Source organism: Dendropsophus ebraccatus, chromosome 13 (genome assembly GCF_027789765.1).
Source record: "Dendropsophus ebraccatus isolate aDenEbr1 chromosome 13, aDenEbr1.pat, whole genome shotgun sequence".
Classification (NCBI taxonomy): domain Eukaryota; kingdom Metazoa; phylum Chordata; class Amphibia; order Anura; family Hylidae; genus Dendropsophus; species Dendropsophus ebraccatus.
This window is the reverse complement of record NC_091466.1, coordinates 68,572,304-68,584,765: the sequence shown is the minus strand read 5'-3', so window position 1 is coordinate 68,584,765 and position 12,462 is coordinate 68,572,304. Positions and strand designations below refer to the sequence as shown.

The following is a 12,462-nucleotide window of genomic DNA, read 5'->3' as shown; positions in this document are numbered from 1 at the left end:
GAGGTGGTCCACAGAAATTCTATGGGACAGCAACTGATAGCGAGGACTTTGGTACTTACACAGAGTCTGAATGGAGCTTAAAGGGGTTGTCCAGCGAAAATCTTTTTCTTTCAAATCAACTGATATTAGAAAGTTATATAGATTTGTAATTTACTTCTATTAATAAATCTCAAGTCTTCCCATACTTATCAGCTGTTGTATGTCATGCAGGAAATGTTGCTTTATTTCTAGTTAGACACAGTGCTCTCTGCTGACATCTCTGGCCGAGACAGGAACTCTGTCTCGGTTTTCTCTGAATCCCCATAGAAAACCTCTCCTGCTCTGGACAGTTCCTGTCTCGGCCAGAGATGTCAGCAGAGAGCTCTGTGTCAGACTGAAAATAAAACATTTCCTTTAGGACATACAGCAGCTAATAAGTATGGGAAGACTTGAGATTTTTTAATAGAAGTAAATTACAAATCTATATAACTTTCTGACACCAGCTGATTTGAAAGAAAAAGATTTTTGCTAGACAACCCCTTTAAGTAAACACTAACAACCTTATAGCCCCCCCCCCCTAACCTCGAGATCTGACTGCTGGGACCACCACCCATCAGACACTTGTCACTTATCCTGCCATTATAGCACAACCATATCTGCAGCCATGTCAGCGCGAGTTAATCACATGATAGGATATATCGATGCAAGGGTAAGATTGCCACAGGTTCTCCATAAAATGAGAGGCATATGCAGTAAAGCTGCATGAGGGTGCACAGGGCCTTAGAGCACCCGAGAGCATCTCAAATTTCTCCAAGGCAAATGGTTCACATATGTTTCCCCCATTAAGAAGCCCTCGCTGACATGACTTATTTGTTCCGCCAAACCGGGATTAGAGGATATCTAAACACTGTGACATAGATATACATTATAACATCACGTCCACCCCTGGAAACTCACAGATCATGTAGAAGAGAACGGCCGTAGGACGAGCATCGGAGGAGACCATCCTGAACGTGTCATCTGTCAGTGACGCTACCAGCTGCAGGGGAAGCCTGGGCCTTCTGCTCCTGTATACTTTCTCAGCTACCTCATCATCCTGGATGTCTATGATATAGAAAGTATGCACAGCCCAAATATTTACATGGGGCTGACACGTGTTTATACCCATCCCCAGGAGAAAGATGAAATGGTGATTGTTCAATCAGAAGGGCGTGACGGGACGGCCAGGCTGTGGGGCACGGCAACTGTTATATAGGGGAGGGGGACAGGGACAACTGGAAAATGCTCAGGAGTTTTGATGCAAAGATACAAATTCAGGCAGGAAAATGTTCACAAAAATATTGAAGAATAAATAAATATATACACAGTGGTACCTTGGTTTAAGAGTAACTTGGATTAAGAGCATTTTGGTTTAAGAGCTCACAGTTTTTCAAAATTGTAACTTAGTTTAAGAGCATTGCTTTGGTTTAAGATCTCATTGTACTGGGTGGGAGGGAAAGTCGGGGAGTGGCATGGTCTGCATAGCGGGGTCTACAGCCCTGTACTCTGACACAGTAAGTCCCCCTCACCTTTCAAATCATAGCAGATCCAATTCAGGCTGGGGCTTACATCAGGGGACAGGACTGTGGAGGTAATCTCTCCGTAGCTGTAACCCCTCTTTCCCCGGACAGAGAGCGCTGCATGTATGTGCCCACATCTGCCCTGCTCATTCCTTCATACTCCCTACAGTCTCTGTCCGCCCTTGTGTTTCCCATCCTCTCCATTTCTCTCTAATGTGCCTGCACTCACACTCAGCTATACACACTGCTGCTAGAATCTGCCTGCACTCACACTCAGCAATACATACTACTGCTATAATGTGTCTGCACTCACACTCAGCTACACACACTGATTCTCACTTCCTGATTGGTCCATGCTGAACACACACCTTCCCCATTGCTCTCATGAGACCTCTGACAGCAGCCCTGCTTCTCTATTCTAGCCTGTTGTACTACGCTACTGCATCATGGGCATCTGCATCTCCATCCTGTATCTACAAACTGCTGCTGTTTTTTAGGTTTGTGCAGTTACTATACATTATATATCACATGCTGTTTGCTATACTGTATAGTAACTTATAATATGACATATTCTGCTGTTTCTCAATGTTTATTTCATCTGTTTTACATGTTATTAAGAATAAAAACTCATTATTTTGGGAGTGTGGAACCAATTGTCTGCATATCAGTGATTTTGTATGGAAAAATTTGCTTTGGTTTAAGAGTGGATTTGGATTACAGGCGCGGTCCCGGAACAAATTATGGCCGTAATCCAAGGTACCAGTATATAAATAAATAAATGTGGCGTACCAGTCCCTGCACAAAAGGAGGGCAGGATCCACCATAGTAAGAGCAAACGTGTTCACTGTATCCTCTGTGTATGCGCCAAGCACAGAATGAGGACAAAGGGGTAACCAATCAGCAGGGACAGAAGTGGCACATGGTTAAAAGCTTCATGCCCGCCAGCTGCCCAGGATGCATCAGTGCTACAATAAATACAGGAAGGCATCAGAGGATTACCTGGGTCCCCCGGAGTCTCATCAGGCTCCTCAGGCTGCTCCTCTTTGCTCATATGTATGAGGTTCAGGATTTGCCGAGTCTCTTCCAGGGTCAGGTACTTTACTGGTGAGTTCTGGAAGCAGGAAGATATAGGGACCCAAATAAAGCGGAAAATAATGGAGGACTGAAGGGTCGTACACCCAGCGGGTACTTACGTCTGGTCTCTTCACGGCCACATTGTAAGTGACAGGAATGTTCACCGAGGACTTCTCCCTGGACAATAACAGAGACTGGAGCTGAGAAATACAGAACACTTATCATACCAACAGGTAAAGCTGTCCGTACACATGATCCCTCCCCATCCATGAGTATGCATGCTCCGACTGGCCGAGTGTGCATGAGAAAACAGGACCATCCCACATATCCATATGGAAATAGAGAATCAAACCGTCTAATCCTTGTTTGTCCTACTAATTCTATAACCTGGCCTGGAGCTGGATGTACAGACGCCAACGGCCGTTACCTTAATAATACCGCCATGCCGGCCTTCCCCAGGAGCTGCCAGGCCACATCCTCCGCCGTCTCCATATCCACCTCATAGGTCTCCTGCTGACTCAGAATGAAAACTACGGGTAAACCGAGCTGGAGGTGAACGCTGCTAAATGTATCGGGATTCCCCGAAGCCTCGACCTAGAGAGAGGGATGTCAGTGACGTCAAACCGCGTTCTACCAAAGGTGTCCCACCTACGTCATGTAGCAGGGGGGCAATAACTTAGATTACACTGACAGGAAGAGAGACAGAGACATTTTATTTTATAGGAAATAAAGTTGAACACTAAGAGATTAATAAAACATGGTGTAAAGTGAAACCGGCTCAGTTGCCCCTAGCAACCAATCAGATTCCACCTTTCATTTTCCAAAGAGTCTGTGAGGAATGAAAGGTGGAATCTGATTGGTTGCCTGAGCCAGTTTCACTTTACACCATGTTTGATAAATCTCCCCCTAAAAGTTTTGTGATGGATAAGAAACTCTTAAAGGGGTAGTCCACCCAAAAAATTTTTCTTTCAAATCAACTGGTGCCATAAAGTGCCAGAGATTTGTAATTCACTTCTATTAAAAAATCTTAAGTCTTCCAGTACTTATTAGCTGCTGTATGTCCAGCAGGAAGTGGTGTTTTCTTTCCTGTCTGACCCAGTGCTCTCTGTTGCCTCCTCTGTCCATGTCAGGAACTGTCCAAAGCAGGAGCAAATCCCCATAGAAAACCCCTCCTGCTCTCCAGACTGGAAATAATACAACTTCCTGTTGGGCATACAGCAGCTGATAAGTACTGGAAGGCTTGAGATTTTTTAATAGAAGTAAATTACAAATCTCTGTCACTTCATGGCAGCAGTTGATTTGAAAGAAAAAAATTTTGGGTGGACTACCCCTTTAAAGGGGTCTTCCAGCAATAGTAACTTATCCCCCATCCACAGGATTCCAGGGTCTGCCCTCGATCTCCAGAAGAGGGACACAGTTCTCCATAACTGTAGATAGGAAATAGGTTTTTCCTCCTTTACAGGCCTCACACATACCACTACGGGGAGCGCCATGAGCTTCAGGAAGTGACGGATGTGGATTGTGGTCAGGGGCTCATCTGACAACGTTCTCCGACATTTCTGACTGGCGTCTGTCACGGATTTACAATGGAGGAAGGCAAGGCGGGCGGGTATCAGGCTGGTGTCTTCAGTGCTATAATAAATAACCAATAAGTGGAAATTTTTATAGAACAAGTACAAGCAGACACAATAGAAACCTGTAGCTGCCCTGGTAATATGTTAGTGTTTTCCTTCTATATCAGACTTAGCTGCAGTTAAAGGCACAAAAATTATACATGTGTCCGATTGCTTCCCCCCCCTCAGGAAAACCCAGGATGGGGGTCCTGAGCTCCCCATCCCTCCACACCAGCACTTGCTTTTCCACAGCTGGAAGTTGCAAACTATGGGGAGATATTTAGCTCATTGAGCAGATATGATGAGTAAATAATTCAACGGCTCCATCTGCTGGCAGATAGGGGGAAGTGCAACAAGAACAAAACAAACTCATCTGTATGAGGAGATGTAATATATTTTTTGGCATTATATATATATATATATATCTTAAATTTAAAAGGCTAAATTCTTACCTCATATTCTTCAGCACATTACTCTCTGTGGTTACCACAAACTGATGCGTCGATCCGTGCGCAAAAGCAGCTTCCATGACATATCGGTGCTCTAAAGATAACAGGAAGGAAAAGGTTGAATTGATGTAATGTACAGTCATTGACAAAACACAATACCGCACCGAGAAGGAGATGCTGGAAATCTAGTGACGTCCTGTACATATTACTGAGCTGTTAGTGTCCTCCCCACATCATCACACCAGCAGGAGGCAGTGTGTCCTCCCCACATCATCACACCAGCAGGAGGCAGTGTGTCCTCCCCACATCATCACACCAGCAGGAGGCAGTGTGTCCTCCCCACATCATCACACCAGCAGGAGGCAGTGTGTCCTCCCCACATCATCACACCAGCAGGAGGCAGTGTGTCCTCCCCACATCATCACACCAGCAGAAGGCAGTGTGTCCTCCCCACATCATCACACCAGCAGAAGGCAGTGTGTCCTCCCCACATCATCACACCAGCAGAAGGCAGTGTGTCCTCCTCACATCATCACACCAGCAGGGCCAGTGTCTTCCCCACATCATCACACCAACAGGAGGCAGAGTTACGCCATCTTGTGGCCAGACCCAGTGTCTGATCTGAGCACATCTGCAATTATTATATATATGCCAGAACTGCAGGACACGTTTTGCAGCAATCCAACATTTCTATATATTTTTTTGTCAGTGAGACTAATATTATATACAGTATCTTGGTATATAACAAACAAATTACAAGGGGATTTACTTTATCATGCATGTGTAAAGTCAGCAAGAAATGGCTGATAACAGGGAACAACAGCTATTACTGAACTGCAAGGCAGAACTATACCAGACAGACAAGAGGTGTAGTGGCCCTTTAATGTTACTCCTTAATATAGAAAACGAATAATATTTATACCTGGCGTTCCGATAGCACGGACGTAAGCAAAAACAATGTTCTTCTTTCCTTTTGCAGCGTCTTCTATTTTCTGGAGCTCCGGTACAGAGGTGATGTATCTGACCTCATTATATAGTAGAACGCTGTAATATACAGATACAAGAGGGTTGGTGATTATTGTCCTCTCCATAAAGAAAGATAATGTTTTAAAGGGATATTCTAACTAACGAAGGGCTGGTCTATCACTAGGATATGCTATCACTTTATGATCAGTAGGCATCCAAAGTCTGGGGTCCTTGTCGAGCAGATGGCGGTCACAGCCCATGTATCAGCTGTCAGTGCTGCCCTATCACCTATCAGTTGTCATGACGTTTTTCCAGAATTCTGGTTTTATCACAAAATGATTGAAAAGAGACGACAGAGCAAACAGACAGAAGAGCGGCTGCTTGTTACATCTATGTGACCCGGTGCTACTCACAATAACACGTTGGCGACAATGGCGTTGACATCAAACAGCGTGTCTGTCAGGAATTCTCTCAGTAACTTAGTTCCCCTGAAGAAGGAGAAATGATGAGGATTATTCAGCATACTCTGCACCTGGGGATGGAAGGAAGGAAGGAAGGGAGGGAGGGAGAGAAGGGAAGGAAGGAAGGAAGGAAGGAAGGGAGGGAGGAAGGAAGGAAAGAAGGAAGGAAGGAAGGAAGGAAGGAAGGAAGGAAGGAAGGAAAGGTAGGAAGGAAGGAAGGAAGGAAGGAAGGGAAGGTAGGAAGGAAGGAAGGAAGGAAGGGAGGGAGGGAGGGAAGGAAGGAAGGAAGGAAGGAAGGAAGGAAGGGAGGAAGGAAGGAAGGAAGGAAGGAAGGAAGGAAGGGAAGGTAGGAAGGAAGGAAGGAAGGAAGGAAGGAAGGAAGGAAGGAAGGGAGGGAAGGTAGGAAGGAAGGGAGGGAGGGAGGGAGGGAGGGAGGGAGGGAGGGAGGGGAGGGAGGGAGGGAGGGAGGGAGGGAAGGAAGGAAGGAAGGAAGGAAGGAAGGAAGGAAGGAAGGAAGGAAGGAAGGGAAGGTAGGAAGGAAGGAAGGAAGGAAGGAAGGAAGGGAGGTAGGGAGGAAGGAAGGGAAGGGAGGGGGGAAGGAAGGAAGGGAAGGGAGGGGGGAAGGAAGGGAGGGGGGAAGGACGGAAGGGAAGGACGGAAGGAAGGGAGGGAGGGAGGGAGGGAGGGAGGGAGGGAGGGAGGAAGGAAGGAAGGAAAGGAAGGGAAGGAAGGTAGGCAGGAAAGAGGGAAGGAGGAAAGGGATAAAGGATGAATAAAAAGAAGAGAGAAAGAAAGTGAAGAAGTAAAAGAGGAAGGAAGGAAGGACAGAGGGAGAGAGGAGGGAAGGAAAGAGGGAAGGAAGGAAGGAAGGAAGGAAGGAAGGGAGGGGGGAAGGAAGGGAGGGGGGAAGGAAGGGAAGGACGGAAGTAAGGGAAGGACGGAAGGAAGGGAGGGAGGGAGGGAGGGAGGGAGGAAGGAAAGAAGGTAGGAAGGAAGGAAAGAGGGAAGGAAGGAAGGAAGGAAGGAAGGTAGGTATAGAGAAGGGAGGAAGAAAGGGACAAAGGATGGAAGGAAAAGGGAAACAAGGATGGAAGGAGGAAAGGACAGAAGGAAGAAAGAAAGGAAGGAAAAGGAGAAGGAAGGAAGGGAGGATAGATAGAAGAAGGAACAGGAGGGAAAGGAAGAAGGAAGTGGTAGAGGAGGGCAGGAAAAAAAGAAGGATGGAAGGAATGGAGGGAGGGAGGGAGGGAGGAGGGACACTCCTGGCTCCGTGTCACGTGTGGCTGTGCTCTAGATGGATGTCCAATTGCAAGTCTATGGGGCCATCTAGGTCGCAGACACAGAGGAGGGGAGGAAGACAGGGGTTGTCTGGTTAAACATTTTTCACATAGATCATTATATATAATGCCTATACTCGCCCCCCCCCCATGCTTATCATACCGGAATAAATAGGCATTTTCCTCTGCACAGAACCGTAGCGTCACATCCTGGACACAGCTGACCTGAGAAGTAAGAAGAGAACATGTGAATGTAGAGTCGCTGTGTATTAAACCTGCTGCCTGAAGGGACACTATCTCTGCAGGGCATGCTAGGGGTTGTAGTTCTGTAAGCTCTGAGGATTCCTATACTCACTGCATTACCTGGTGTGAACATATTTACCTTGGCCACAGAAATCCCATAGTCGTGTAGAATACTGGAGGACTTCTGTAGCTCTTCCAGGAATATGACGTTACTGGAATGATCTGTAATGAGAGTTATTACATAAATACTGATACGGTGTATCCTATACCCTGCACCATCTACACCCTAGAGATACAGCCCCAGGGTCATCCTCTCTATAGAGGTTATATGTGCTTCTAGAAATGATGGAGGACAACCAATAAAGCTGCCAATACTGTTCTGGATTGTTCTCAGCTTTCCTATAGTCCTGATAGGGTAATACTGTCATGCACGCTGTATTGCCGCATAACTGGGCACATTTACCATTCAGAAGTCTGGGAAAGCTGGGACGTGTTTTTTGTAACCTCCTGGCTCTGTGTCATATGTCCTAGATGGATTTCCAATGCAAGTCTATAGGGCCATCTAGGTCACGGACACAGAGCAGGGGCAGGGGCAGCGGCAGCACAGTCGACTTTAATGGGGTCTGCCAGGTATACTATTCATATCTGTCATATTACTGGAGTCTATAACAATGTAAAACTTCCCTGCACAGATAAACTGAAGCAAACTATCAGCACAGGACAGTGATCTGAAGATTAATGCTGACCATTCACTTACCTGAGCTGCTAAAATACAAGAGTGATGTCTTCCCAGGCACCAGACTGTCTGAGTAGTTATCGGTGGTCAGCTCAGGGAGGACGTGTTCAGCATTGATGATCAAAAATCTATATACGTAGAAAAGCAGCATAAAAAATACGGGCGACCCCATCATCTTCTCATATTTAGGGAGACGGCAGCAGATACATAGAAGAGAGCTGAAACAGAGATAGAGGGATGAAATGTCAAGATACTGTTACAATAGTGCAGCTGGCATTACATTACTGATCCTGAGTTACATCCTGCATTATACTCCAGAGCTGCACTCACTATTCTGCTGGTGGGGTCACTGTGTACATACATTACATTACTGATCCTGAGTTACATCCTGCATTATACTCCAGAGCTGCACTCACTATTCTGCTGGTGGGGTCACTGTGTACATACATTATATTACTTATCCTGTACTGATCCTGAGTTACATCCTGCATTATACTCCAGAGCTGCACTCACTATTCTGCTGGTGGGGTCACTGTGTACATACATTACATTACTTATACTGTACTGATCCTGAGTTAGATCCTTCATTTTACTTCAGAGCTGCACTCACTATTCTGCTGGAGGAGTTACTGTGTCTTTAAGAATCCGGTCACCTCTTCTTACATAATCCACCATACTAACCACAAGCATGACATGCCTGACATAGGACTGCATAGAATAAAACTGACCCATCCATTCTGTAAATGGCTTCATTGTAAATGATGACATGGTGCAGAGATTCGCCTGTTGTAGACGTGATGCGAGTTCTGTGTCGGGGTCTCGTGTATGTAATGCTCAGTGCAATTAGGAAATCTTCATAAGGATTTCCATGTTTAATCTATGCCTGACGCTTTGTGGGTCCACAGTTGTGATAAAACTACTATGCCCAGCAAGTATATATGGGCATGCTCATCCCTGTACCTGTGAGCATGCTCATCCCTGTACCTGTGGGCATGCTCATCCCTGTACCTGTGGGCATGCTCATCCCTGTACCTGTGGGCATGCTCATCCCTGTACCTGTGGGCATGCTCATCCCTGTACCTGTGGGCATGCTCATCCCTGTACCTGTGGGCATGCTCATCCCTGTACCTGTGGGCATGCTCATCCCTGTACCTGTGGGCATGCTCATCCCTGTACCTGTGGGCATGCTCATCCCTGTACCTGTGGGCATGCTCATCCCTATACCTGTGGGCATGCTCATCCCTATACCTGTGGGCATTCTCATCCCTGTACCTGTGGGCATTCTCATCCTTGTACCTGTGAGCGTGCTCATCCCTGTACCTGTGAGCGTGCTTATCCCTGTACCTGTTGGCATTCTCATCCCTGTACTTATGGGAATGCTCATCCCTGTACTTATGGGCATGCTTATCCCTGTCCTTATGGGCATGTTCATCCCTGTACTTATGGGCATGCTCATCCCTGTACCTATGGGCATGCTCATCCCTATACCTGTGGGCATTCTCATGCCTATACCTGTGGGCATGTTCATCCCTGTACCTGTGGGCATGCTCATTCCTGTACCTGTGGGCATTCTCATTCCTGTACTTATGGGAATGCTCATCCCTGTACTTATGGGCATGCTTATCCCTGTCCTTATGGGCATGTTCATCCCTGTACTTATGGGCATGCTCATCCCTGTACCTATGGGCATGCTCATCCCTATACCTGTGGGCATTCTTATCCCTATACCTGTGGGCATGTTCATCCCTGTACCTGTGGGCATGTTCATCCCTGTACCTGTGGGCATGTTCATCCCTGTACCTGTGGGCATGCTCATTCCTATACCTGTGGGCATGGACATCTGTGTATCTCTGGGCATGGACATTCCTGTACCTGTGGGCATGCTCATTCTTGCACCCGTGGGCATGCTCATTCCTATATCTTTTAGGATGCCCATCCCTGTACCTATGGGCATGGACATCTCTGTACCTTTGCGCATGCTCATCCCTGTACCTGTGATCATGCTCATTCCTGTATCTGTGGGAATCCCCATTTATGTACCTGTTATCATGCTTATCCCTGTACCGGTAAGCGTGCTCATCTTTGTACCTGTGAGCATTCTCATCCCTGTACTTATGGGCATACTCTTCCCTGTACTTATGGGCATGCTCTTCCCTGTCCCTGTTGGCATTCTCATCCCTATAACTGTGGGCAAGTTCATCCTTGTACCTGGGGGCATACTCATTCCTATACCTGTGGGCATGGACATCTGTGTATCTTTGGGCATGGACAATTCCTATATCTGTGGGCATGCTCATCACTATACCTGTGGGCATGTTCATCCTTGTACCTGTGGGCATGGACATCTGTGTATCTTTGGGCATGGACATTCCTATACCTGTGGGCATGCTCATCACTATACCTGTGGACATGCTCATCCCTATACCTGTGGGCATGCTTATTCTTGTACCCGTGGGCATCTTCATTCCTCTAATTTTATAGTATGCCCATCCCTGAACCTGTGATCATACTCATCCCTGTAGCTGTGGGCATGTTCATCCCTATATCTGTGGGTGTGCTCATCCTTTATCTGTGATCATGCTCTTCCCTATATCTGTGGACATGCTTATCCCTGTACCTGTGGGCGTGCTCATCCCTTTATCTGTGATCATGCTCATCCCTATATCTGTGGGCATGCTCATCCCTATATCTGTGGGCGTGCTCATCCCTGTATATGTGGGCATGCTCATCCCTATATCTGTGGGCATGCTCATCCCTGCATCTGTGGGTATACTCATCCCTGTATTTGTGATCATGCTCATCCCTGTATCTGTGATCATGCCCATCCCTATATATGTGGGCATGCTCATCCCTATATCTGTGGACATGCTCATCCCTGTACCTGTGGGCATACTGATCCTGTATCTGTGATCAGGCTCTTCCCTGCATCTGTGGGCATGCTTATCCCTGTACCTGTGGGCATGCTCATCCCTATATCTGTGGGCATGCTCATCCCTATATATGTGGGCATGCTCATCCCTATATCTGTTGGCATGCTCATCCCTATATATGTGGGCATGCTCATCCCTATATCTGTGGGCATGCTCATCCCTATATCTGTGGGCGTGCTCATCCCTCTATCTGTGATCATGCTCTTCCCTGCATCTGTGGGCATGCTTATCCCTGTACCTGTGGGCATGCTCATCCCTTTATCTGTGATCATGCTCTTCCCTGCATCTGTGGGCGTGCACAGTTGTGTTTCCCTGACTGAAATGAATAGGAGACAGTAAGAGTCCTCCGCATCTCAGGACCCTCCCAGTTTTATCTCAAACCATATGAGCCTTTACCCACAGACACTTCCTTATTGTAAGTAACAAGGATAAGAGAGTCCATAATCCGTGCAGGAGACGCCTCTTATCTGCCTCAGGCCCCGGATCAGTCTCTATACTTTACCCTCCGGCCGCGTCTGTGAACTTTACCTACCTGCGCAGCACTAATGTAAACAGGGCGCTACACCTGTGTCACGTCCGCCATTACTCAGCCGCCTGCTACAAAACAGAAACAAAGTATCAATGTGATGTACAGAGCAGTAACAACAAGACAGCTTAAAGGGGAACTCCACCATACACACACTTATATACTGGGACTCCTACAAGCCCCCCAAACTGATATATGGTGACACCGCATCAATGACTAGAAGACCCATGCAGTAGTGATCTCCAGCTGTCACTAAACTACAACTCCCAGCATGCTCCAGGATTTGCACACTATGGAGATGACTGCAATGTTTTGCCATAGAGCAGCATTAGGCAATCTGTGGTTCCTCAGCTGTCACTAAACTACAACTCCCAGCATGCCCTGACATCATTCAGCAGGGAATGATGGGAATTGTAGTTCTGAACAGCTGGGGACCGCAGGATGGAGATCTGTGCTACATATTGCTATACAGTAGTGAATAGTACTGCTGGTTACTGACCTGCAAGAAGCAAGCTGCAGGGCATGATGGGATATGTAGTTCCTGGCTGTTACCACCACTTCCTGCCTCCTCCGCCGCCCGGGTACCACTACCTCCCAGCCTGACAGCTGTCCCCAGCAGCGCCACCTACAAGCTCCGCCCACACCGTCG

The 12,462-nt window shown here is 47.0% G+C and overlaps 1 protein-coding gene across 2 annotated transcripts in view; it reads right to left on the bottom strand.

Moving 5' to 3' along the window:
- Window positions 1–12,448, bottom strand: part of TXNDC16 (thioredoxin domain containing 16) — a 33,656-nt gene extending 21,208 nt beyond the window's left edge. Inside the window, exons 1-13 of one of the 2 annotated variants that reach the window (XM_069951194.1) lie at window positions 12,313–12,448; window positions 11,820–11,884; window positions 8,379–8,575; window positions 7,761–7,843; window positions 7,542–7,603; window positions 6,054–6,128; window positions 5,597–5,718; window positions 4,678–4,768; window positions 4,088–4,244; window positions 3,040–3,206; window positions 2,732–2,789; window positions 2,538–2,649; window positions 937–1,083 (exon numbers count right to left, since the gene is read on the bottom strand). In XM_069951194.1, coding sequence (XP_069807295.1) covers window positions 937–1,083; window positions 2,538–2,649; window positions 2,732–2,789; window positions 3,040–3,206; window positions 4,088–4,244; window positions 4,678–4,768; window positions 5,597–5,718; window positions 6,054–6,128; window positions 7,542–7,603; window positions 7,761–7,843; window positions 8,379–8,532 — 1,228 coding nt within the window. In that variant the 5' untranslated portion in view covers window positions 8,533–8,575; window positions 11,820–11,884; window positions 12,313–12,448. The remainder of the gene's footprint in view (window positions 1–936; window positions 1,084–2,537; window positions 2,650–2,731; window positions 2,790–3,039; window positions 3,207–4,087; window positions 4,245–4,677; window positions 4,769–5,596; window positions 5,719–6,053; window positions 6,129–7,541; window positions 7,604–7,760; window positions 7,844–8,378; window positions 8,576–11,819; window positions 11,885–12,312) is intronic. The other variant, XM_069951196.1, reaches the window with a different exon arrangement.
- Window positions 12,449–12,462: the final 14 nt, after the last annotated feature.